Consider the following 27,494-nt stretch of genomic DNA (forward strand, 5'->3'; position numbering starts at 1 on the left):
GAAGGTTCTAATACAGAGACAACAAAAACTTGCTGATGTTTTGTTAAATCGTGCAGCAGGTTGTTTTTTCTGCATTGAGAAAAGAGGCAAAAAGAGTTTTCCAAAAGATTTCCTTTAATTGTTACAGCATGTGCGTAGTTTAGGTGAGACCTCCGCCCATCTGGTACGTGAACCAGGCAAACAAATACCAAAAACATTCAAAAGCACCATTTGTACCACACTGGGAAACTGCTGGGTGATGGATTCATGCTAATGGTCACACTCCGTCAAACAGCTTTAAAATGTGAGCAGTAAAATTCATGTCCAGGAGTTCAAAAGCTGAAACTCTAAAAAGTGGTCTATTCTGTCCGTTCTCTTCTTTTATGAAGATCAACCATTTTGCTGTGGGAAACGTTGGTAGCATGCTCGTGTGACTCATAGCTTAGCCTCGCAGCTCTTAAAAAAAGACGTTTCCTGTGGTGTTTCTGCTGCACGGTCCAACTTTCATTTACAGCTACTGAGGCATTTATTGTAAAGTTTTGTTTGGCACAACAACACTGTAACTTTAGAAGATCATCAACTCAGTTGCTCATAAACAATTTCGCTCTAAAATTACTGTTTTCTGCTCGTGTAATTAAAAAGCATCCTCCAAAAAGCGAGCTTAGTGGATGTCAGGAGCTCTCCGAGCAAAAGTGCCGTGTAACATTTGAGGTTTAAAATGTGACTCATCTCAAATCTGGAAGAAATGAGCAGGGAAAGTTTTACTCTGCCCTCCAATTAGCATTTCAGTCTTAGTTAATCTTTAAATGTGAACCTCAAGACAAGTTGAAAAATAATAATCATCCCATCCATCCATTTTCTGCCGCTCACTCCGTGTTCGGGTTGTAAGCAAAGAAGTCTAAGCAGAGACATTAGAGTAAATGTCATCAGCCACCACCTCCAGGTCTTCCAGGAAAAGAAGACCTCTTAATAAATATCACCTTTTAAAATTCCTATTATATAGTGTTGCATCTCTGCCGCTTTCTTTAAAGGATACAAGAACAGGAAAAAAATGGTAGTGTACTAGCTAATACCGCCTTTGTGCAAGAACTGAATGGGAGAAAGTTGTCTAGGAAAGCCACAGACGAGCTGTGAGCACAGTAACACAAGTCTAACTGATATGAAAGGAGATCTCTGTAGTTCGTATGACTGACTGTTTGCCCGTCTTGCCCTACAGATCTCAGATATTCAGGTGAACGGTCAGTCGGACGACATGACGGCCAAAGAGAAGCTGCTGCTGTGGTCTCAGAGGATGGTGGAGGGATACCAGGGCCTGCGCTGCGACAACTTCACCGGCAGCTGGAGGGATGGCAAGCTGTTCAACGCCATCATACACAAACACAGGTGAGCAGCATCCTCAGTGAGGTGTTTCGATTATAACTCGGCCTTGCGTGAATAGAAATCATGGCCATTTGTAGCACAGAGGTGTTTTTCAAGCCTCACAGACACGTTTTCTCGTTGGAAAGACTTGCCTGGACTTGGGGATCTTGTAACACCGCAGGCAGGAATTTTACACGTTTAACCTTTTGCATATTTCACGTTGTTGTTTCTTCCTTTATTTATCGGCATAGATCCAGGCAGCAATCCTAAATTCATATTCGAATTTGGCATTCGTGCAGTGTTGGACTTGTCAGGACACAAATATGGAACACTTACTATAAATCAAACATTAAGAGAAAAGTCAAGGGAGACTTCATTCATTATTTCATTCATTCATTCTGAATTCAGATATTTTGTAACTAAAAACATTTCCTTAAACTCCAGTATTTAACATTTACGAGTTATATCTAAATGCATGATTTTCAGCACACTGTAACTTTATTAGTATAATTTCATTAGTTAAATTATGTATTTTTGTTTGCGTCTTTAATGCTATGATTTACTGGGACACTTAATTTAACTTGTGAGCTCTTATTAAGTCCACCTGTGCGCGCCTTGCTGTGAAGGAGGTACAATAACTGAAGCAGTAATAAACTGTCTCTTCAGATATTCTGTTATGATATCTTTACTTTTCTCTTTTCTTTTTTTGTGCATCGTTTTGCACATGCTGCTTGTGCTTGAGTCACAACTGAAGAATTTGTGTTGACAGATACCTTAACAGTTGGTGATTAAATACAGTAATTAACACTTGTACAGTACATGCTTTTAAAAGGCACAATAAACAGCTTTTAAATAAGGTAGTTTAGGCTAAAATGTGTCAGACGCTGTACTGTACGGCATAAAAGGACGCTTTAAAAACCATCTGTGGTCAGTTTGTGCAAAGCTATTTAAGTTTCTATAAGAGTAGAAAAGACGTATATAAAAGGATATAATTGACCATGTGGCTTGCAGGAGTTTTTATTGGATGTAACATAACTTCCAAAGAAGCTTAATCAGATTTTCTGCTGTTCAACATGTCCCAAACAATCTCTGGTTCATCAAAATAAGGTTAAATAGAAAGTAATTCGGATGGAAATGCTTTATTTTGTTGTATGTATGAGTAAAAAATAGAACAAAATAAACCATTTGCTGCTGTTCAAAACTGTCACTATAAGAAGTGTCGTGACTTTAAGTGTACTACAGCTGCCGTTGTCCTTGTCAGTAAGGAAACTGGTGTTTAACAGCCACCCATCAAACCCGAAGGAGGTGACTATACGCTCGAAACATGTACTTTGGGTGGAGTGCCACTTTGATTCTGTTTGCTCAAACCTCCAGCTCCTGCAGCACATGGCAGACAAAACAGCGCACTATTAGAAAGTCGACTTGAGCTGGCATTATTCTGTGAAATAAGAGACAGAACGGGTGTATCATATTAAATTGAGGAAAAAAGGGCTGCCCTGGAGGTGGAGGCTTGGCAGGTTACAGCAAAACGCTAGCACTCGAACTCCTCTGCCACAGTTTCTTTCTTGGTAGAGGAAGAGAAGGATGTGCTGAGGACTGCAGTGAGGACTCTAAAAAAACAAAATAAGAAAACGGACAATAACTATTTGGATCCCAGCAGGAAGCGGCAAGACTGGAATTTCTAACTGGTTTCCATTGCGTCACGTTTTGGGGTTTTTTTTTAATTAGCTTCTGCTTTTGCAAAATCAAAGCTTGGAAACTTGGCTCTTACTACGATGCACAGCCTGAAGAGAAAGTTCCGCTCGAAGAGGCGTCTGAACAGCGCCTCCAGCAGCACGTTGGGCTCCCTCAGTGACCTGGATGAGCGGGTGATCATGTTCTGTGAGGATGTTCCCACCGAGAGCTCATTTGACTCGGGTCAAAGCTCGCACAGCTTATGTGCCCGCCCCAGTCGAGGCTCCCAGAGCGAGGAGCAGGAGCTAGGATCAGAGCGTCACGTCATGCACCTGAGCAGAGAAAGACACTCCTACAGACAGGCGCGCTATGGTGACAGAGAACCCCAAAAGGAGTACTACATACAGAGAGTTGTGGAAGTGTATGGAGAATTTACTGGATATTCTGTGTCCTTATGCAACCTTTCTCTCTGAAGTTTATTGGATTTTGATCCCTTAAGATGCTCTGAGCTTGTTCCCGCATGTTATTACATTGCGGCAAACTTCCTGGCAAAGTGCACAGAGAAAAAAAACTGTCTGTGTTGTTTAATTTTAATCTTCATTGTGGTAGCAAGTCTTGTCTTTGCCTGCCCTTCATATTGTAATAGAGATACTAGACGTGACCAGCTAGCTTCCAGCAACTTGACTCATGAAATCTGTAACTTGTATCATTTTAACCTGTCAATAGAGCTTCAGAGATTATTTATCAATTAGTGTTTTCATGAAAAAAAAGTGATTATTAAATAGTTTTTAGAAGCATTTTTGCTGATATTTATACTGAAAACCGATATTTTTTGCACATTTTAGGGCATTTTTTATAATTTAACACTCAGATTAAGCCCAACCTTGTTAATTAACCTCATGTTTTCTTGCCGTCATCTATCATTTAAATCAAATCTGGATCAGCAGTAATAAAGTCTATTGCCCTTATTCCGCTCACTGTTCTTCCTGGCTGATTGCTGCTTGCAGGCCCTCTCTGATCGATATGAGTCAAGTGTACCGACAGTCCAACCAGCAGAACCTGGAGCAGGCCTTCAGCGTGGCAGAGAGAGAGCTGGGTGTCACCAGACTGCTGGACCCCGAAGGTGAGCACAGTCACCCTCAAACATTTAGTTTAGGGAACACTTAACCATGGGTTTAGTCACTTTTAATTGTAGGCAAAGCGTTTTCCCTTTCCTTTAATTCTCCTGCCTGCACTGCTGTACGAGTGGAAATCTACGTATTAGCTGTTAATAGTTTGATATTTATATGCTGCAAAACGGGAACGAATACATGAGTGAGTGTTTTTGTGTTTTAATATTTCAGAGGTCCCACAAATAGACTTGCTATTCAAGTTGGTAGCTAAGGAACTTCAAGTCACCAGTCATCCATCTTTTTCATTTCCCTGAAACATGACAGTTTTTTTTCCGTCTTTGTTGCTCTGTACAGATGTCGATGTGCCCCATCCAGATGAGAAATCCATCATCACATATGTGTCCTCTCTGTATGATGCCATGCCCAGGGTACCAGACGTCCAGGATGGTGTCAAAGCCAATGTGAGCCCACCTTTTTGTCATCACTGATTAATTATTCAGCAGCAGAGGCAACATCTCGGGTGCCGCCTTTTATCTGCAGCAGTAAAATGCAAAATATAAATGCAATATTAAGAGTTATTCTTATTTAAATGCCCTGAGCTTGCATTATAGTCATTATAAGCTTGCATTTACTTATTATTATTATTATTATTATTATTATTATTATTATCATTATTATTATTACATGTAAAATACATAGAAATGATCATCCTGTTAATTTTGAAGTTGCAGCCTGAGAAATTTAGCATAAAAGAAATCACATGTGGACAATCTGGAAAACATCAGCATGTAATTATTTTGAACATCTGTGCTTCAGGAGCTGGAGCTGCGTTGGCAGGAGTACTATGAGCTGGTCACCATGCTGCTGCAGTGGATCAGACACCACATCCTCGTTTTTGAAGAGAGGAAGTTCCCCACCAGCTACGAAGAGATTGAGGTGACTAGATCGCGTCCTACAATCTGAAAGAATCAGTGTGACACAGATCAAGTAGCTGACGATCAACGTGTTTTTTGTTCTTTTGTTATTTACGTTTATCATCTGCAGGTTCTTTGGCGTCAGTTTCTGAAGTTCAAGGAAACGGAGCTTCCTGCCAAAGAGGCAGACAAGAACCGCTCCAAACACATCTTCAAGTCTTTTGAGGTGAGATTTCCCAGCAGAACAAAAAATCAGCAGTCACAAAAAATATGAAGGGATGAAAAGCTAATATTTTAAATAGTTATCCCACCAAACCGCAGCACATAACAAATAGTCTTGGTTCCAAATACATTTCTGTATTTGTAAACGACAGATAAAAAGAAGATAGATTTGCAAAAGCAAAGTGCAAAACAAATAGAAAATAGTGTCCATTTATTTGCAATAATAAACTAAAATCCCACCTGTTTTTCCACGCTTACAAAAGTCACTAAAAAAAATACATAAATTAAAGGACATCTTTCCAAATACTGCTATGTCCACGGCCCACTGAGCGTACCCCTTCAGTCTGAAAATCTTTTAAGGAAAATCTTCCCACCATCAATAAATTAGACCCAGTTTTATAAATGTTTATTTTTTCCCTGGAGCACAGAATTATCGCTTAAGATAAATAATCTGAGACTGAGCAGAATTTGAGGCCTTAAATGATCACAGATATTATCTTATGTTTTTTTTGTACGTTGTTTGTTATCTTTCGCAGGGTGCGGTTCAGGCTGGTCAGGTCAAAGTGCCGCCAGGTTATCACCCTTTAGATGTGGAGAAGGAATGGGGTCGTCTGCATGTCGCCATCCTGGAGAGGGAGCGTCTCCTCAGGACTGAATTTGAGAGGTAACCAGGCTGTTATCCAAACCTCATCACATGCGCTGTGTTGCCAAAGCACAAAACGGCAGCAAAACCACAAAGCATGAGGAAACTGTTCCAGTTTGACCACGAGCATGACTCATTTCCTAATGATAACGTCCACTTTGGCAATAAAATTAAACTGAGTCGGCTTTGTGGATTAGTAAGTACAGATCATATTTGGGGAAACACATGATGGCTGTGTCGTCTCCATGGCAATAGCCTTAGACTAAATAGTCTCTCATAAAGTTGTTGTCTAATCACAAGGAAGGGAGGGCACAGCTTCTAGTTTAGTTGTTTCAGATCATCTCTGCATTGCTGGGCACACGCAGCTCAAAAAGGAGCAACAACATGGCTTTCATGCATCAGGGATATGCGTTAAAGTATTTATTCCGCCAGAAGACGGAGTGAGTGCTTTAATATATCCTTTCAAAGTTTTTCTTTTTTTAAATTATTATTAACATTTTTACTTTTGAGAAAGAAGAGAAAGTATCCTGTAGGGAAATCCCTGCTTGTCAGTCTGCACTGTTTGAATTCTTTTCTGACCTCTGACCTTTCATCTTCCCTGCAGGCTGGAGCGACTTCAGAGGGTTGTCAGCAAGGTCCAGATGGAGTCAGGGGTGTGCGAGGAGCAGCTAAACCAGGTGGAGACTCTGCTGCAGACGGTGAGACACAAACTCTTAAGGACAGCCAATAAAAGCATCTTTGTGCAAATTATTTGCAGTAAAATAAAGAGATGTGAAAACTTGTCTGTTGAAGGATGTGAGGCTGATGAGCTCAGGGAAACCTGCAAAGCACACAGCAGAGATGGAGGCAGATCTGGAAAAAGCAGAAGGGATGATCCGCCTCCTCTTCAATGACGTTCAGCTGCTAAAAGATGGACGCCACCTTCAAGCTGAACAAATGTATCGCAGGTACAAAAGAAATCAAGATCTACAGACATCATGGGATTTAATCAATTTAATTAGTCAATTTTTTCCTTTCTAATTACTTTAAATGTCAAACTAGTGAATCTTAGAACTTTACATTTTAAATCGATGAACGTTTTTTTCATCACATGTTTCTGTCTTTAGAGTTTATCGCCTCCATGAGCGGCTTGTAAACCTGCGTAGCGAGTACAATCTGCGCCTCAAGTCAGGTGTGACCATCACACAAATCCCCATGACGCAGATCCCCATGACCCAAGTCCACACGACCCAGGTCCACAGCGCCCAGGTCCTGCAGCAGGCCCCCGTGAGGGTGCGGCCCGAGCTGGATGAAGTCACGCTGCGCTACATCCAGGATCTGCTGAGCTGGGTGGAGGAAAACCAGCGACGGGTGGACGAAGGGCAGTGGGGCTCAGACCTTCCCAGCGTGGAGTCCCAGCTGGGCAGCCAACGAGGCCTCCATCAGTGTGTGGAGGAGTTCCGCTCCAAGATAGACAGAGCCAAGGCTGATGAGGTATGTTGGCACCAAGTATCTGCGACAGTGTTGTAGATGGGGCAGAGAGAGATTTAATCTGAGGAGGAAAATTGGTATTTGGCAGTAGAGCGTTAGCTTAGTGTCCACCTCTGAATCGCTGCACACATCCTGGATTTTTCCAGCAATTTGTGTAAAAGAATGAGATTTTGCAAAGAGGTGGATTTAACCTGGAAGCCTTATGTTTCATAAATGAGACACCAGCAATGACAAGCAAAAAACGTGTTGGGTAGTTATGAACTGAAATGTGGACTTTCTGTGGAAATTGTTGAACAGACTGAACTCTCATCAGTAGTTCTTCTTAATGATCTCTTTCTACGGCGTCTCTCATCTGTTCCAGAGTCAGATTTCACCTGCCAGCAAAGCTGCTTACCGTGACTATCTGGGAAAACTGGAGCTACAATACGGCAAGCTCCTGGTAAATACGAACGAGTCGCTAAAATCAAAAAACTGTTGTCTTGTAGAGAGGTCAAACTCGACAGCTGTTTTCATTGAAGTTCAGAAACACCCTGAAAATTTTCCTTGATGTTTTAAATACCATCCAGTTTTCTTCCTAACCCTGCAAAAATGTTTCCTAACGTGTCACCATTACTGTAGAACTCCTCAAAGGCTCGCCTGCGCTACATGGACCAGCTTCATGCCTTTGTCACTGCAGCAACCAAAGAGCTGATGTGGCTGAATGAGAAAGAGGAAGAGGAGGTGAACTACGACTGGAGCGAGCGAAACACCAACATGGCAGCCAAGAAAGAGAACTACTCGGTACAGTAATACTGAGATGTTCTTGTGGGTTTCTCATTTCTTGTTATGACGATGGTACTGATATGATTGGTTGTCGTTTCTGTGGAGCAGGGTTTGATGAGAGAGTTGGAGCTCCGGGAGAAGAAAGTGAACGGTGTCCAGACCACAGGAGACAAACTGCTGAGGGACGGACACCCAGCCAAGAAGACCATCGAGGTGGGACGCTGAGCACATGTTGTTGAACTTTAAATATAAATTATTATTTTCTTCTCATATGTGCTTTTTCTTCTCTCCCCTTCCATCCTTCCTCTTCCTCAGGCCTTCACTGGAGCCCTGCAGACTCAGTGGAGTTGGATCCTCCAGCTGTGCTGCTGCATTGAAACTCACCTGAAAGAAAACACTGCCTACTATCAGGTATGATTATCAGCATGACAAGGTATCCACACTTACAGACTGCTCTCCGCATGTCTGGCGAGTTAGCTGGCCGTCACTAAATCTGTCCCTTTCTGCAGGTTTTTAATGTGTTTTAAACCACTGCAGCTTAATTGGTCTACTTTTCTCTCGATCCAGTTCTTCTCTGACGTGAAAGAGGCGGAGGAGAAGATTAAAAAGATCCAAGACACTATGAAGAGGAAGTACACCTGCGACCGCACCATCACGGTCACACGGCTGGAAGATCTGCTTCAGGATGCAGCTGTGGGTTTATTCACCAGTGTTTTGCTCCTTTAAGCTCATCCAGAAACTGTGAACTGGCAAACAAATCCACACCGTTAAAGCAGCATGAAATATTTACTCTTCTGTTTGTGGGAGCTTCGTTTTAGGCTGCATGTCTTTGAATTATTGAATTAGAGTTTGAGAATTTTATGTGCTCTTCCCAGGATGAGAAAGAGCAACTGAATGAGTTCAAAACTCACCTGGAAGGCCTGAAGCGGAGAGCCAAGACCGTCGTCCAGCTGAAACCACGTAACCCTGCTACTCCGATAAAGGGAAAGCTGCCCGTCCAGGCTGTTTGTGACTTCAAGCAGATGGAGGTAAGCCATAGACTTCCTAAGTTGTTTATGGTGAGTGTGAAATTCTTAATTGAGTTTCAACTTGTGTCCTGCTTTGGTTCACTTCTATTACGCTGAAAGGACATAACATTAAAAAATATATACAGTAAAATCTAGAATATGCAAAAACAGACGGTGACTGTTGACCAGCCAGTTATGAGCTGCTGTTTTCATCTTCTTCCAGATCACAGTCCACAGAGGCGATGAATGCGCTCTGCTGAATAACTCGCAGCCCTACAAGTGGAAGGTGCTGAATGATAAAGGCAACGAGGCGTCTGTCCCATCTATCTGCTTCCTGATTCCACCCACCAACAGGGACGCTGTGAACAGTGTTGCCGGGTGAGTCAAAGAACACCCGGCTGAATTTGTAACGCATGCACACGTTTGTGTGTGCACACGCTGGAGACTAACCTCCACCTCACGTTCTTCAGGCTGGACGGAAACCTCCAGAGGCTGCAGAACATGTGGCAGACGCTGTTTGTGGACATGAAGAGCCTGCTGTCCTGGCAGTACCTGATGAGAGACATCCACATCATTAAAAGCTGGAACATCAGCATGGTAACAGCACAATGTGAAACCTTTCGGAAAATAGTTTTTGGTGGTATCAATGAAAGCAGGGCTGAAATGACTGCTGTTGGGGTGCATTTTACCTCATGTTGCAATAACATTAGATTTATGCCTGTGAGGCAGAAAAACTCTAATGGGGCTAATAATAGACTGCAAAACTTCAAAGATTACTCAGCTGCACATGTTATGCAGAAATGGAAGTGCGAACTATGTCTAGATGGTATCTGAGGATACGTGGAAGGATATCTGGGTAAGACAGATTAAGATTAACTCAAGATCCTGTCAGTAGATCTGCTGAACAGAACAGCACACATTAGTTATTCTCTAGTATAGCAATTTGCTGTCAAAACAGTTCATAAAAACTTCACCCCAAAACATTGATAGGTAACGATTATGCATGTGCAGATTTGTTGTTACGATAAATTGATTTTTCTTCAAAAATATTATGAAACATTATTTTTACTCTCTCGGTACTGTACATACAGACACAGCTTTCTATTGAACTGTTGTTTTCATAATGTTTGATATCAGCCACCATCCTTGTTACCACTGTAGTTTAAGACGCTGAGGGTGGAGGAGTACCGACTAGCACTGAGGAACCTGGAGCAGCACTATCAGGACTTCCTGAGAGACAGCCAGGACTCCCAGCTGTTTGGGGCTGAGGATCGTATGCAGGTGGAGTCCAACTACAACCTAGCCAACCAGCACTACAACACAATGGTCAGCTCTGCAGAGCAAGGTTTGCACAGTTTCTTTCTGAAACATCAGTTTCTTTTATCACCTCAGCATTTCCTGAAACATTTTCATGTCCGTGTTCTGTTTACATATTTTTTTTTAAAATCATTTCTCATTTGCACGAGTTGTGTTTCAGTCATTTGTGTGTAAGTTGACTGTTGCATTCACATTTCAGACTATGTGCCACCCAGAGCAGGTAAGGTGTTTCCAATAAAGTGGCCGATGTGCGCTAGGAGCTTTTGACTGGCTGAGAGCTGTTGTTCTGTCATGTTTCATTTCATGCTTCACCTCAATCAACTTAATCATCCTCATAGATTCTGGGAATCCCTCCTAACATCACTTATCAATGCATTCCTGTCTCTGTGCATGGATTTTAATGGCAGATGATCCCCACTATTAATCAACGAATGGAAAAAGCACTTAATTGATCAAATTAACACATATGAAATATAGCCAACATGGAACAATTAATGCATGAAGAAGTACATTCAGTTTGCAGATCATGGAAAATTCTAATCTAGCTTAATGAGATTTATGATTTTTTGAGAAATCAGAATTTTTTCTTTTATTCTTAGGAGATTAAATTGGTTAACAAAAATTTAACCATCCAGAGAAACACAGGCAATTCTGTGAAATAACTGCTTTAACTTTTAGGATCCTGAAACTAATACTGCACCTCTTACAGTTAGTTCAAATTCTTAAATTGCTAAAAATGGCTTATATAAAGAGATTTAGTCGTCTTTTAAATACATATAAAATCCAATATGTGTTGTTCCAACTAGGAGAGCAAGACGAGACTGTGTGCAAAACCTACCTGACGAAGATCAAGGACCTTCGGCTGAGGCTGGAAGGCTGCGAGAATCGAACGGTGACGCGTCTCCGCCAGCCTGTCGACAAGGAACCACTGAAAGCCTGCGCCCTGAAGACTGCAGAGCAAATGGTGCAAAACACAAAGATGAATGCAGAAATAAATATGAGTAAACAATAAGTGGTCGTCTAGCAAGTTATCTTCCTGTTTGTTTGTAACAGAAAGTGCAGTCTGAGCTGGAGGGCTTGAAGAACGACTTGAGCTCCATTGCTGAAAAGACCGAGGAGGTTCTGGCTTCTCCTCAGCAGTCCAGCTCCGCCCCGATGCTGCGCTCTGAACTGGACATGACTCTGAAGAAGATGGATCATGTTTACGGCCTCTCCTCGGTCTACCTGGACAAGTGAGGCTTAGCGATTCTCCCAAGAACTTGCTGATGGATTTTAAGCCACAGCTATGTGTTTGCGTTTTTTTGCTGTTCCTAAAGTGCGAACATCTTGTTTTCAGGCTGAAGACGATCGATGTCGTGATCAGAAACACTAAAGATGCAGAAGACACGCTGAAGAGTTACGAGACTCGTCTGCGCGACGTCAGTAAAGTTCCTGGTGATGAGAAGGAAGTGGAGGATCAGCGCAGTCAGCTGAAGGTATCAAGATGTTTCTGCATTTTCCAGATTTGTTTCTCTGTCAGACTGCTTCGTTTTTGTGGTAACTTTGCTGTTTTCTGTGTGCAGTCCATGCGTGCCGAAGCAGAGGCCAACCAGGTGATATTCGACCGCCTGCAGGACGAGCTTAGGAGGGCGACGGCTATGAATGACAAAATGACGAGGATTCACAGCGAGCGCGATGCTGATCTGGAGCATTACCGTCAACTGGTCGGAAGCCTCCTGGAGCGGTGGCAAGCTGTGTTTGCACAGATGGACCTGAGGCAGCGGGAGCTCGGCCTCCTGGGGCGCAACATGAACTCCTACCGCGAAAGTTACGAGTGGCTCATCCGCTGGCTCGAAGAAGCGAAGCAGAGGCAGGAGAAAATTCAGGCTGTGCCAATCGGGGACAGCAAGGCTCTCAGGGAGCAGCTGGCACAGGAAAAGGTATTGTAAAGGGAAAGAATAAGTTGTGTGGGGCAAAGCGTAGAAGAGTCATCATGCCCTCTGGTGTTCACTGGGGTGTCACAAAAATAAAAAATTCACTCCACTTATATTTTTGACTCCCCTGGTGTGAATCATGCTTGGTTTGTGAAGTATGCACTGAAATAGTTTCTAATCATGATATATTCTCTGTTTTAAATCATATTTACAGAAACTCCTGGGAGAAATTGAGAAAAACAAGGAGGAGGTTGAAAATTGCCAGAAAAATGCAAAGGCTTATATCGACTCTGTCAAAGTAAATACTGAAAATTTTCAACTTTTAAAAAAATTAAAGTTTGCTGCTTAACTTAGCATTAATTTTTCCTCCTTCTTGTTTTCAGGACTACGAGTTCCAGATTTTGACCTACAAAGCCCTCCAGGATCCCATAGCATCTCCTCTGAAAAAGCCCAAAATGGAGTGTGCATCCGATAACATCATTCAGGAGGTAGGCCTTACAAACACAGCTGTTGAGCTGCCAGCAGTAGGTGGACCAGGTGTTCCACTTTATGTGGACTGAACAGCGTGTTTATTTCTTATTCCTCGTCCAACATATCGGGACATGTTTTGATTGGCTCTAGCTTTCAACAGTCAGACACAGCAGGACCAACAGTTTTTGAACAGTCTGGCTGTGAAGGAAGTAGGGGAAGCTTTCATGATGGTTAACCTGTCACTGTGTTTAGCTGCCAACAGGAAAAATCTGTGCAAATCTCAGCAGAACATGATGGAAACTAACAGAAGGGAAACTAAATGCAGCTTCAATAAAGATCTATAAGCTGCTTGTTCTTTAAACATGAAACTAACTCAATGATTATACCGAAATTGTCACTTCTGCCCATTTTGGCATTTTGGGAATACATTCTGCTTTCTCCTCACATTAAAAGTCGAGAGGAAAGCATCACATATGAAGATATATGACTTAAAAAAAGAATAATCATTCATTCGATTTAGTGAAGTGAATTTTACTTTGTTTTTTTCAGTATGTTACGCTGAGAACGCGCTACAGTGAGCTGTTGACTCTCACCAGTCAGTACATCAAATTCATCACAGACACACAGCGCCGCCTGGAGGAAGAAGAGGTAAGTGTGCACACTCAGTAGACACAACAGTGCAGTTAAGTCCTCACTAATGTAATGTATGGCAAATCATTTTCCATCAAACAGCATCAAAATTGTGTGTCTGTTACCAAGAGTGCAGACATAATTTTAGGCATACAGTGCTGAAGCAAACAATTTCATCCTACTGTTACCGCACATCACATCCCCACTACGGTATATGTCTCTCATTCCCCGACACTATGTGTATTTAGCCAAATCATTTCACACGATCTGTAAACATGACTGTGATTTGGCCCTGAATTCAGTCACATTTTCAAACTGCTCAACTGCTTTTCCAACAATTTAAATTTGATAATCACTTCTTCATTTCTTCTTGAAACCCCCCACACTCGTATTTTAAAGGCTTCAGGCTTCCTACCTTCACAGATGCATTATTTTAAAATTTACCTTTGCTTCCCCTCCCCGCCCTTTTTTCTTCCTTTCTAACTTTCTGTTTTGTTTGATCCTTTTGACCTGCTCGCCAGTGCTTTGTCATGATGAGTATTAATCACGTGCTTAAGAGATGAATTAACCCCAAAGCACCAGGTATTTAAAAACAATCCTCTCAGCCCATTTCATTCGTCTTCACGTCAGATTCGTGTCTGTAGTGAAGGGAAGGTTCACGCGTATTTGGAAATCTTTCATTATTGACGGTGTTCTTGGTTCAGTAATAACTTAGGAACTTTAATTTCTCTGGCTGAGCATCAGCTTACTGTAAGATGTTGGTTTTGGAAGTCTAGATATTGTCATTTAATGAGATTTGCAAGCTATTATAATTGTTTCTCTTGCCTTAATAAATCAAATTATAATGTAGCTGATTGTTGACGGTACTGTTTAGCACCACAGCAAATTAAGATTTCACATTCTGATTAGTCTTTAGATTTTTAAAATCCCTGAATGGGAGCGGTGCTATCACACGTCCAAAACTCAAAGATTAGTTTTAAAGAGAAAGACAAGCAGCAAAGCCAGTCAATTTTTTTTTTTGTTGTTGTTGTTTTTTATTTTACTACTTGTTGTGCCCGATAAATCTGCCAAATCAAACACGCAGAGCTAGCTGCTGTGGCAGCCCCTTATGAACAAGGGAGCTTGATAAATGACAGTTGAGTGATTGCTTCTAATGATTTCCTCTAGCAAATAAAATGTGGAAACTTGTTCTATTACAAAAGAAATCAGCTTCTTCCTAAACCAGACGTCAGTGTAAAGGTCAATGTGACAGGTTTCTAAAGTGTTGAACCTTCCTTGTAGGTATCAGTCACCACAACAACACCTTCTTATCTAACAGAACTCATCTCAGACTTAAGGGATCTTGGATTTGTGTCGTGTCACGTGCATTTAAATCCAAGCTTGCTGTGTTAAATGTTACATGAAGTCATGCTGTGTTTGCTGCATCACTATGCTCGATGTTCTTTTCATCCCGATTGCTGCAAAAATATATATGTTTGATTATTTAATCTGCACTCGGCACTTTTTGCATGCTGCTAATTATTTATCATTTGCCTATTTTCTTTCCTATTATTTTACACTTTTCAATAAAACCTATTTATGTTAAGAAAATCAATGAGTGGTGGAGAGAAATGTATAAAATTGTGACTGAATCCTACTGATTACATATCCAAGTTTTTCACTAAAATACATCACCAGCAACAAAACCTCCACACCTTCAAAATATTAACACTGTGATGAGTTCACTTGTAAACAGAATTTGCAGTTGTTTTTACCAACTCCATAATAATAATGACCGTATAATATTACCAGACCTTTTACACAGATTATGCATGAAAGCAACTTGTAGTGTTGTCCGGTGTTGTGAAGTAAAGTGTCATACATTGTGTGCCATACGTTAAATGAACGTGTAAAGCATTTCCCAATACAGAATTATCTCTCCAGTTAAAAATCTGTGTTGTGTATATTTAGCCATAACTATGCCTATAGTTGTATTTTATAATCTAAAACCTCTAACATGCAGCTCCCTTCACTCTTTTATTAATGCAGAAAGCTTCTGAAAAAGTTAAAGAAGCGGAGAGGAAACGGATGGCAGAGATGCAGGCGGAATTAGATAAGCAGAAACAGTTGGCTGAAGCTCACGCTAAGTCTGTGGCCAAAGCAGAGAAAGAGGCCGAGGAGCTGAAGTTAAAGATGAAGGAAGAGGCCAATAAGAGACAAGACGTTGCAGTGGATGCTGAAAAACAGAAGCAAAACATTCAGCAGGAGCTGCATCAGCTGAAGAGTCTGTCAGAGCAGGAGATCAAGTCCAAGAGTCAGCAGCTGGAAGAGGCGCTCATCAGTCGTACCAAGATCGAGGAAGAAATCCACATAATTAGGATTCAGTTGGAGGCAACAATGAAACAGAAGGGCACAGCTGAGACTGAGTTACAGCAGCTCAGAGACAAAGCTGCTGAAGCTGAGAAGCTCAGGAAGGCTGCTCAAGACGAGGCGGAAAGGCTTCGCAAACAGGTGACTGAGGAGACTCAGAAAAAGAAAAATGCTGAAGATGAGCTAAAGCGTAAATCTGAAGCCGAAAAAGAGGCAGCCAAACAAAAGCAGAAAGCACTGGATGACCTGCAGAAATTTAAACTACAAGCCGAAGAGGCAGAGAGGCGCATGAAACAGGCTGAGGAGGAAAAACTGAGGCAGATTAAAGTTGTAGAAGAGGTGGCACAGAAGTCTGCTGCCACACAATTGCAAACCAAAGCTATGTCATTCAATGAACAGGCAACAAAACTGGAAGAATCCCTCAAGAAAGAGCAGGGAACTGTTCTTCAGCTACAGGAGGAAGCCGAAAAACTCAGGAAACAACAAGAAGAAGCTAACAAAGCCAGGGAGCAAGCAGAGAAAGAGCTGGAAACATGGAGACAGAAAGCCAATGAAGCCCTCCGCTTGAGGCTACAAGCTGAGGAGGAAGCTCAAAAGAAGAGTCAGGCTCAAGAGGAAGCAGAGAGGCAGAAGGTTGAAGCAGAGCGAGATGCCAAGAAAAGGGCTAAAGCTGAAGATGCTGCACTTAAACAGAAGGAGAATGCAGAAACGGAGCTGGAAAAACAGAGGAAATTTGCTGAACAGATAGCCCAACAAAAACTTTCTGCAGAGCAAGAATGCATACGCTTAAAGGCTGACTTTGAACATGCTGAGCAGCAGAGGGGTCTGTTGGATAGTGAGCTCCAGCGTTTGAAGAACGAGGTGAATGCTGCAGAAAAACAGAGAAAACAGCTCGAAGACGAACTGGCTAAAGTCAGAAGTGAAATGGACGCTCTGCTACAGATGAAGACTGAAGCTGAGAAGGTGACACTGTCAAACACAGAAAAGAGCAAACAGCTTCTTGAGTCTGAAGCGCAGAAAATGAAACAACTGGCTGAGGAAGCTGCTAGACTGAGATCAGTCGCCGAAGAGGCGAAGAAGCAGAGGCAGACTGCAGAAGATGAGGCAGCCCAGCAAAGAGCTGAGGCGGAAAAAATCCTTAAGGAAAAACTGTCTGCTATCAATGAGGCAACTCGGCTAAAGACTGAAGCGGAGATCGCCCTCAAAGCTAAAGAAGCAGAGAATGAAAGACTAAAGAGAAAAGCTGAGGAGGAAGCTTATCAAAGAAAGCTGCTGGAGGACCAAGCTGCTCAGCATAAGCTAGAGATTGAGGAGAAAATCACACACCTTAAGAGCTCATCTGACTCTGAGCTGGTGAGACAAAAAACTATTGTGGAAGAAACTTTGAGGCAAAAGAAGGTGGTCGAAGAGGAGATTCATATCATCAGAATCAACTTTGAGAAAGCCTCAAAAGAGAAGTCAGATCTAGAGGGTGAATTAAAGAAACTGAAGGATCTTGCAGATGAGACTGAGAAGAGCAAACTTAAGGCTGAAAAAGAGGCAGACAAACTAAAAAAGCTTGCTGCAGAGGAAGAGAAGAAGAGGAAAGAGGCTGAGGAGAAGGTGAAGAGGATAACTGCAGCCGAAGAGGAGGCAGCTCGTCAATGCAAAGCTGCTCAGGAGGAAGTCGAACGCCTCAAAAAGAACGCAGAAGAAGCGAATAAGCAGAAAGAGCAAGCTGAGAAAGAGGCAGAAAAGCAGGTCATTGTAGCCAAAGAGGCAGCACAAAAATGCAGTGCCGCAGAGCAGAAAACTCAAGATGTTCTCAGTAAGAATAAAGAAGATAGCCTTGCTCAGGAGAAGCTTAAAGACGAATTCAAAAATGCTAAGAAACTTGCAGAAGCTGCTCAGAAAGCCAAAGAGAAAGCTGAGAAAGAGGCTGCCTTGCTCCGCCAAAAAGCAGAAGAAGCTGAAAAGCTGAAGAAAGCTGCAGAAGAAGAAGCCGCTAAACAGGCCAAAGCTCAGAAGGATGCAGAGAAACTCAGAAAAGAAGCAGAGGAAGAGGCCTCTAAGCGAGCTGCAGCTGAGCAAGCAGCACTAAAGCAGAAGCAGCAGGCTGATGCAGAGATGGCCAAGCACAAAAAAGAGGCAGAACAAGCACTTACACAGAAGTCGCAGGTGGAGAAGGAACTGACACTGGTTAAACTTCAGCTGGATGAAACTGATAAGCAGAAGAAGGTGTTGGATGAAGAGCTTCAGCGAGTTAAAGGTGAAGTAAATGACGCTGTCAAGCAAAAGGCACAGGTGGAGGATGAGTTGTCGAAAGTCAAGATCCAGATGGAAGAACTCCTGAAGCTTAAGCTCAAAATTGAGGAAGAAAACCGGCGCCTAATGAAGAAGGACAAAGACAGTACACAGAAATTACTTGCAGAGGAAGCAGAGAAAATGAAGAGCCTTGCAGAGGAAGCTGCTAGACTCAGCGTGGAAGCTGAAGAAGCTGCCAGACAAAGGCAGATTGCTGAATCTGACTTGGCTGAACAGAGGGCACTTGCAGAGAAAATGCTAAAAGAGAAAATGCAGGCCATCCAAGAGGCTACAAAACTAAAAGCTGAAGCAGAGGAACTCCAGAAACAGAAGGACCAGGCACAGGAAAAAGCTAAAAAACTTTTGGAGGACAAACAACAGATCCAACAGCGCCTTGATAAGGAGACAGAGGATTTCCAGAAATCACTGGAAGCCGAGCGAAAGAGGCAGTTTGAAGTTGCAGCTGAAGCAGAGAAACTGAAAGTGAAGGTGAAAGAGCTCAGCGATGCTCAAGCTAAAGCTGAAACGGAGGCAAAGAAATTCAAGAAGCAAGCCGACGAAGCAAAAACTCGTCTCCAACAGACTGAAAAACAAACGACAGAAATCGTTGTGCAGAAGTTGGAGACACAGAGGCTACAGAGCACGAGAGAAGCCGATGACCTGAAGAAAGCCCTAGCAGACCTTGAAAAGGAGAAAGAGAAACTGAAAAAGGATGCAGAGGAGCTTCAGAAGAAATCTAAAGAGGTATTGTGGCCTGTATTAACACTGCTATTCAGTTTAAAGACGCTTATAGTTAATATTGTCCTGTTAAACATGTAAGTGACAGTAGAGTGTTTGTGTTAGCATGCTTAAATACATTACAGAAGGATATAGTAGCAGTACAATATGTGTGTGTGTGTGTGTGTTTTTTTTGTTTTTTTTTAAGGGGCTGAATTTTGTTTTTATTGGGCAAAGCTAGGTTAGCAGTACCCAGTCTAGCTAAATTAACTAACTGCTAACCGTAGCTTCATAGAGACATGAAAGTGTTATTGATATTTTAAATATATAGATATACTGAGTTATTTCTTCAAATATCAAAGATGCATTTATTGATGAGTGATATTTCACTAACAGTTTACTGCCGTTTTAAAAAAATATATTTTTCTTAACAGATGGAAAATGCCCAGCAAGCACAAATTGAGCAGCAGAAAGCTATACTTCAGCAGTCTTTCATCACTGAGAAGGATGTGCTGTTGAAGAGAGAAAAGGCTGTTGAAGATGAGAAAAAGAAGCTTGAAAAGCAGTTTGAGGATGAAGTAAACAAGGCCAAGGCTCTTAAAGATGAACAAGAACGTCAGCGTAAGCTAATGGACGAGGAAAGGAAGAAACTTCAGGCCATTATGGATGAAGCTGTAAAGAAACAAAAGGAGGCTGAAGCAGAGATGAAAAACAGAGAGAGAGAATTGGACGTGCTAGAAAAGAAAAGGATTGAACAAGAAAAACTTTTGGAAGAGGAGAACAAAAAGCTCAGAGAGAGACTTCAGAATCTTGAGGTTGCTTCAAAGCAGAGGTTCATCAACAACAAAAGAAATCGAAGTTCAGACCGATGAGGTCCCGGAGGAACAGCTAGTTGCTATGACAATGGTAGGAACAACAAAGAAAGTTTTCAATGGCTCTGTTGAGGATGGGCTGAAGAAAGATGGAGAATCAATGTTGGCATTTGACGGAATAAGAGAGAAGGTTCCTGCTGAAAGGCTTCATGAAGTTGGTGTCTTGACCAAGAAGGAATTTGATAAATTGAAAAAGGGCAAAGTTTCTGTACAAGAACTCGGAAAAACAGAGAAGCTAAAAGCATATCTTAAGGGAGAGAGCTGTGTTGGAGGCGTCCTGACTCCTTCCAAAGAAAAAATGAGTCTCTATCAGGCCATGACAGAGAAGAAGATTACTCCAAACACTGCTACAATGCTCCTGGAAGCTCAAGCAGCATCAGGCTTCATTGTTGATCCAGTGAAAAACAAGCTTCTGTCTGTAGATGAGGCTGTTAAGGAGGAGTTAATTGGCCCTGAACTTCATGACAAGATGCTGTCTGCAGAGCGGGCAGCCACTGGTTTTAAAGATCCTTTTACTGGAGCCAAAATCTCTCTTTTTGAGGCCATGAAGAAGGGACTTATTGAGAAGGATCAGGCCACCAAATTCCTAGATGTACAGCTTGCAACTGGTGGCATTATTGACCCCATCAACAGCCACAGAGTTCCCCTTCAAACAGCCTACAAGCAGGGTCAGTTTGATGCAGATATCAACAAAACACTCAGCGATCCCAGCGATGACTGCAAGTTATTCATTGACCCAAGCACACAGGAGCAACTCACTTATAAACAGTTACTGGAAAAATGCAACAAGGATGCAGAGACTGGCCTGCTGATATTACCAATGACAGAGAAAGCAGCTCAAACAGAGAGAACATACACAGATGTGGAGACTAAAGACATATTCAGTAAATCAAACGTTGATGTTCCTTTTGGAAAGTTCAAAGGAAAAACTGTCACCATTTGGGAAGTCATAAATTCAGAATACTTCACAGAAGAACAAAGAAGAGAGCTGATCCGTCAGTACAAGACTGGCAAGATCACAGTGGAAAAGATCATCAAAATTGTCATCACTGTTGTGGAAGACAAGGAGAAGAACAAGGAAAATGTGTTCAATGGCTTGAGGGCTCCAGTCTCTGCCAATGAACTGCTAGAGTCCAAGGTTATAAACAAAGATGTGTTCAACAAGTTGAGTAATGGAAAGATAACAGTTAAAGAGATCTCTGAGATGGATCCTGTGAAGAAGGCACTGAATGGGACGCCCAGCATTGCTGGACTGTTCTATGAACCAACCAAGGAGAAAATGCCTTTCTATCAAGCTATGAAAAAAGAATTACTTTCTCCAGAAACGGCCTTGAATCTTCTTGAAGCTCAAGCAGCAACAGGGTTTATAATTGATCCTGTAAAAAATGAAAGAGTCCCCGTTGATGAAGCTGTTAAGTCGAGTCTTGTTGGCCCAGAGCTGCATGAGCGTCTTCTGTCAGCAGAGAGAGCTATCAGTGGCTACAGAGATCCATACACAGGAAAAAATGTATCTCTATTTGAAGCCATGAATAAAGGCCTTATCAAGAGAGAACATGGCATCCGTCTGCTAGAAGCACAACTTTCAACAGGTGGAATTATTGACCCCATTAAAAGCTATCGCATCCCACATGAAATCGCCTGCAAGCGTGGGTATTTTGACGAGGAAATCGCCAAGACCTTGAACACAAACACAGACGAGACAAAGGTCTTCTGTGATCCCAACTCACAAGAGGATGCAACTTATGCTCAGCTCTTGAATAAATGTGTCATAGACAAAGAAACTGGACTTCCATTGCTCTCTCTCTCAAAGAAGGCTCCAAAGCCAAAGGAAGACAAACAGATTACAGAAGCTAAAACAAAGGAAGCTTTGAACCAAGCCACCATGGAACTGGAGTATGGACCTTTCAAAGGGAGGAAAGTCACAATCTGGGAAATCATACACTCTGAATACATCACTGAGGAACAAAGGATAGAACTGATTCGCCAGTACAGAATGGGTTATGTGACAATTGAAAAGCTGATAAAGATTGTGATAACAATGGTTGATGAAAAAGAAGACAAAACAAAAGAAGAGGCGTGCTTTGAAGGCTTAAGGGCTCCAGTCACTGCCAGTTCATTACTTGATTCCAACATCATTGATAAGGCTACATTTGAGCAACTCCAAAATGGTAAAAAGACACCCAAAGAAGTCAGTGAAACTGATAAAGTCAGGAAGTACTTGCGGGGCACAGACCGCATTGATGGTATCACAATGGGAGATTCAGATGAAAAGTTAAGCATCTATCAAGCAATAAAAAAAGGTATTTTGCAACAGAGCACTGGGCTCACATTACTTGAGGCCCAAGCAGGAACTGGTTTCATAACAGATCCGGTCAAAAACCTGAAATACTCTGTAGATGATGCTGTGAAAGCTGGAGTCGTTGGTCCAGAGCTTCACGAGAAACTCCTGTCAGCAGAAAAAGCAGTGACAGGATACAAAGATCCATATACAGGAAATAAAATTTCTCTGTTGCAAGCCATGAAGAAAGAGCTTGTACTGAGGGAGCATGCTATTCCTCTTCTTGAAGCCCAGTTTGCCACTGGAGGGATAATTGATCCAGTTAGCAGCCATCGTGTTCCCAATGATGTGGCCATTCAGCGTGGCTACTTCAGCAAACAAATGGCTAAATCTTTCAGTGAACCCACAGGTGATGTTAAGGGCTTCACTAATCCCAACACCAATGGAAGAGTGACCTACAAGGAGCTGCTGGAGAAATGCAAAAGAGAGCCCAACACTGGTCTGTGCTACCTCCCCCTGTCAGAGGTTGAATCTCCTGCTCCTGTTGAGAAGTCTTACCAGTACTCAGAGGAGCAAGCCCAAACAGATCTAGCTAATACTCAAATTGACATCCCACTCAAGAGTTTTGCAGGAAAGAGTATGACCATTTGGGAAGTCATGAACTCAAATTTTCTTCCAGCAGAAGAGAGGCGCCGCCTCATGGAGCAGTATCGCTTGGGGCAAATCACAAGAGAAAGAATGCTAATTGTCATCATTGAAATAATTGAACAAAGGGAGACACTAAAGTCTGAGCAGAGTATGTCATGTGATGTAATCAGAAGAAGGGTTACGATTGATGAGCTGTACAATGCCCGAATTATTGACTTGCACACATACAACCTTCTGAAACAAGAAAAGATGAATATTCGGGAAGTAATGGAAATGCCAACAGTAAAGCAGTACCTCTTTGGCACTGGTTGTATTGCTGGAATTATGTCAGACAGTCCTCCCAAGATCAGCATTTACCAGGCTATGAAGAATGGAAAGATTAAGCCCGAAGTTGCTTTGAATCTCCTTGAGGCCCAAGCTGCGACTGGATTCATGATTGATCCAGTTAAAGACGAACTTCTAACAGTTGATGAAGCTGTACGTAAGGGGCTTGTAGGTCCTGAACTCCATGATAAACTTCTCTCTGCTGAGAGAGCAGTTACAGGTTACAAGGATCCATACACTGGAAAAGTGATTTCTCTCTTTCAGGCAATGAAAAAAGACCTCATATCTGAGGATTATGCCTTAAGGCTTTTGGAGGCCCAGAATGCCACTGGAGGACTGATGGATCCTGAATACTACTTCCATCTCCCCATAGATGTTGCCATGCAGCGTGGATACATCAACAAGGAGACACTAGAGAGAATAACTGAGCCTACTGCGGATGTGCGAGGTTATACTGATCCAACAACAGATGAGAAACAGTCCTATGCTCAGCTGCTGAAAAGATGCAGAGTGGATAAAGAAAGTGGTTTGCGGCTGCTTTCACTGGCAGACAGAAGGCTTCTCTTTAAGGGTCTAAGAAAACAAATCACTGTGGATGAGCTGCTCCGCTCGCAGATTATCAACCAAAAGACATACAGTGATCTCACTGAGGGGATCATCACAGTGGAGGAGGTCAGCAGGGATGTGAAGAAGTACCTTGAGGGGACCAGCTGTATTGCTGGTGTGTTTGTAGAATCAAGCAAAGACCGTCTATCAATTTACCAAGCGATGAAGAAAAACATGATCAGACCAGGGACTGCCTTTGAGCTTCTTGAGGCTCAAGCTGCCACAGGTTATGTAATTGATCCAATTAAGAACCTAAAACTAAATGTCAATGAAGCTGTTAAAATGGGTGTTGTTGGCCCTGAGTTTAAAGACAAACTCCTCTCAGCTGAGCGAGCTGTGACAGGCTACAAAGACCCTTATTCTGGCAAGGTTATCTCTCTTTTCCAGGCAATGAAAAAGGGACTCATTCTGAAAGACCATGGCATTCGTCTGCTGGAGGCTCAGATCGCTACTGGTGGAATAATTGATCCACAAGAGAGTCTCCGATTGCCAGTAGAAACAGCCTATGAACGTGGCCTCTTTGATGAAGAAATGAATGGTATCCTCACTGACCCTTCTGATGACACCAAGGGCTTCTTTGACCCCAACACTGAGGAAAACCTCACCTACCTGCAGCTGATGGAGAGATGTATGATAGACCCAGAGACCGGCCTTGCTCTTCTGCTACTGAAAGAAAAGAAGCGTGAGAGAAAGACATCGTCCAAATCTTCTGTTCGCAAACGAAGGGTTGTCATCGTCGATCCAGAGTCTGGCAAAGAGATGTCTGTGTATGAAGCGTATCAGAAAGGACTTATTGACCACCAGACTTATCTAGAACTTGCAGAGCAGGAGTGTGAATGGGAGGAAATTACTATCACTTCATCTGACGGAGTTGTGAAATCCATGATCATTGATAGGAGGTCTGGTCGACAGTATGATATCGATGATGCAATCTCAAGGGGCTTGATTGATAAGTCGGCCCTGGATCAGTATCGATCAGGAATGCTGTCCATCACAGAATTTGCAGACATGCTGTCTGGAAATATGAGCGGAAGCAGATCACGCTCATCCTCCTTTGGCTCCTCTTCTTCCTACCCCATGAGCCCAATACCTTCCATAAAAACACCAGCAACCACATGGACTGACCCAACAGAGGAAACTGGCCCTATAGCTGGTATTTTAGACACAGAGACATTAGAGAAGGTGTCTGTCACAGAGGCCATCCACAGAAACCTTGTTGATAATATAACAGGTCAAAGGCTGCTGGAATCTCAGGCCTGCACAGGAGGCATCATTGACCCAAACACTGGAGAGAAATTCTCAGTTGCAGATGCAATGAATAAAGGGCTTGTGGATAAAATTATGGTGGACCGTATCAGTTTAGCTCAGAAGGCGTACAATGGATTTGAAGATCCAAGGACTAAAACCAAAATGTCAGCAGCCCAAGCTCTAAAGAAAGGCTGGCTGTACTATGAGGCCGGACAACGGTTCCTAGAGGTCCAGTATCTCACCGGTGGATTGATTGAACCGGATGCTACAGGCAGAGTCTCCATAGATGAGGCCGTGAGGAAGGGCACCTTAGATGCACGCACTGCACAGAAGTTACGAGACGTTAGTGCATATTCAAAATACCTCACGTGCCCTAAAACCAAGCTGAAGATCTCCTACAAGGATGCAATTGAAAGGAGCATGACAGAGGAGGGAACTGGTCTGCGACTACTTGAAGCCTCATCTCAGTCAAGCAAAGGCCTTTACAGTCCCTATAGCATCAGTGGGTCTGGCTCTGCTTCTGGTTCACGGTCTGGCTCTAGAACTGGTTCCAGGTCAGGCTCCAGAAGAGGCAGCATGGATGCTACAGGATCAAGCTTCACAACAACCTTCTCTTCTTCTTCCTACAGTTCCCCAAGCTATGGCCGCAGATACTGATCTGTAAGGGAAGGATATGCTATAAAGCCACAATGCTCACCAGATGCCTAACTCTCAGTGGAATAAAGACTACCTTTATTCTGCTCTGCATGGGGCTGTTACATAACTTTCAAATTGAATAATTTTGTTTATTGTATATGTCACATTTACATTTAGTGTTCATGCTTTCTCATCAGACTTTCTGATTATGTACTGTAAGCAGCTAGCAACCGCTCATTATTTTCAGTATCTATCACAGATGTTTCAAGTGTACATGATATTTTTTAAGTTTAACATCATAAGCATTTACTGTTCCAAAAACACTTAAATGAAATACCGTGTTACACTGTAACCAAAAGTGTTCATGACCCTTAGCTTAAACTGTTAGAACCAAATTGGATGTAAAAACTCAAATTCCTGTACATGTGTATATTTCTGAAAATTTTATCTAAAGAAAGATAAAAAGCAACTCTGCAGAGCAGAATATTGAGTCTCCTGAGGATTAATAAAACCGCTTTAAGGATATGCCAAGCTTCAAGATCTTTTGTCTCCTGGGCAACACTGCCGTACAGACTCTACCCATATCTGAAGTCGTCTCCATTCCCATTTGTCTGTCTTAAAACCTGGACTTCCAAGAGCAAGCTCCCACAAATGAAACGATAATGTAGCTTAATATGACCATTGACACCGTCAGACACTTCTGGACTTTACACATCAAACTTCAAGACCAACGCAATTAAATTCCAGCCTTTCTGGACACTTTAAAAGGTAGGTAGACATTTATGATTTGATTACTTACATTTTGTGATTGTGTAATTCAGGGAAGTCTAATGTTTGTGTTGAATTCTTCTGATTCACAGTTCACCTTGCTCAGATGTCTTCCAGAGACCCATGGTGTAATTTGGACTTTGACCTTCACTGTAATCAAGAATTTTATGCAACAGCACTGAAACACATTTGCGCATATAATATTTTATCAGTTTGTTTTAACAGTGGACCATTTTGAAACTTGCATCCAACCTTGAACTCATTTAAATAAAGGCCTAAACCATGCTTTGTAAGTGCCTGCAAAATACTGTTTAACACTTTACTGGGTTGATGAGTATTAGGAGACGTTTCATGCTGTAAACTGACTGAAAAAGCAGTGCTATCCATAATTTAATAAATAGTGTGTTATCAGGTAAGCCTTTTTACAGTCTGTTCCAGTATGTCACAAATACTTCAAGTATTTTTCCCCCTTCAAAGGCAAATAATGTCTGTACAGTATACTGATGATTATACAGAGCGCAGTTGCTATAAGCCATGAGTTAGCATTTCTTTGAGAAAGACCTTTAAGCTTTGCATCAGACCCAGTATTTGTATTTTACACTACGTATAGCTGTTTTCAGTTAAATCTCCTTTGTAAACACAATGGATCTGTATCATTTTATTTTCATACTCTAAACGTGCATGAATAACTAACATTTAAAAGGTGCAAAAATGAAATCCATCTGTATCCATTAAAGCGTTTTGTTTTGTTTTGTTTTGTTATATTTTGAAAGGTTTGAAGGATGTATTTTACTGAGGGTCGTCAAGCCTTGTTTAAAATGGTGTATTTATAATAAAAATGGTGATGAGGAATTTTAATGTAACACCCACCCTGTGTAAATAAACAGGAAAATGAAATGTTTTCTCAAGTGTATTCATTGCAGTGAAGAATATTTAGCAGTTTTCAGTCAACTATGAGCAACACATTCACTGATTAAAAATGTCGGTGCATGGTCTAATTTTTTTTTAAGTACATCAATATAGACTAGTTTACTGGGGGTTTAATCCTATAATTAAACTTTATTTTTATTCGTAGTCTTTATATGACAGTGGAGAAAGTAGCCATAGCTACAAAGTGCACTGATAGGCTGCCGGACACTGGCGCCACCGGGCCCTCTGACCACTGGTGGTTCTCAGTCATCCAGGTCATCGTAGTCAAAGGAGCTTGCAAAGAAAAGCATCTGGACTTCTTTAAGTTGCTTGAAGACATTTCACCTCTCATCCAAGAAGCTTTTTTGTATCTTGACCCAAGG

General features: G+C 42.1%; 1 protein-coding gene across 1 annotated transcript in view; it reads left to right on the forward strand.

The window, feature by feature from the left end:
• pleca (plectin a) overlaps nucleotides 1–27,103 on the forward strand; it is a 38,997-nt gene extending 11,894 nt beyond the window's left edge. The window contains 29 exon segments of the mRNA XM_040019902.1: nucleotides 1,196–1,362; nucleotides 4,020–4,135; nucleotides 4,479–4,585; nucleotides 4,941–5,060; nucleotides 5,169–5,264; nucleotides 5,797–5,924; nucleotides 6,508–6,601; nucleotides 6,696–6,850; nucleotides 7,010–7,376; nucleotides 7,735–7,812; nucleotides 7,992–8,153; nucleotides 8,244–8,348; nucleotides 8,451–8,546; nucleotides 8,703–8,828; nucleotides 9,011–9,163; nucleotides 9,366–9,520; nucleotides 9,613–9,739; nucleotides 10,304–10,487; nucleotides 11,266–11,423; nucleotides 11,513–11,691; nucleotides 11,796–11,934; nucleotides 12,022–12,378; nucleotides 12,587–12,670; nucleotides 12,756–12,860; nucleotides 13,393–13,491; nucleotides 15,502–18,849; nucleotides 19,257–19,649; nucleotides 19,651–26,202; nucleotides 26,295–27,103. Coding sequence (XP_039875836.1) covers nucleotides 1,196–1,362; nucleotides 4,020–4,135; nucleotides 4,479–4,585; nucleotides 4,941–5,060; nucleotides 5,169–5,264; nucleotides 5,797–5,924; nucleotides 6,508–6,601; nucleotides 6,696–6,850; nucleotides 7,010–7,376; nucleotides 7,735–7,812; nucleotides 7,992–8,153; nucleotides 8,244–8,348; nucleotides 8,451–8,546; nucleotides 8,703–8,828; nucleotides 9,011–9,163; nucleotides 9,366–9,520; nucleotides 9,613–9,739; nucleotides 10,304–10,487; nucleotides 11,266–11,423; nucleotides 11,513–11,691; nucleotides 11,796–11,934; nucleotides 12,022–12,378; nucleotides 12,587–12,670; nucleotides 12,756–12,860; nucleotides 13,393–13,491; nucleotides 15,502–18,849; nucleotides 19,257–19,649; nucleotides 19,651–25,455 — 13,203 coding nt within the window. The 3' untranslated portion in view covers nucleotides 25,456–26,202; nucleotides 26,295–27,103.
• Nucleotides 27,104–27,494: the final 391 nt, after the last annotated feature.

This window comes from Simochromis diagramma, unplaced genomic scaffold (genome assembly GCF_900408965.1).
Source record: "Simochromis diagramma unplaced genomic scaffold, fSimDia1.1 OVJJ01000753.1, whole genome shotgun sequence".
Lineage (NCBI taxonomy): Eukaryota > Metazoa > Chordata > Actinopteri > Cichliformes > Cichlidae > Simochromis > Simochromis diagramma.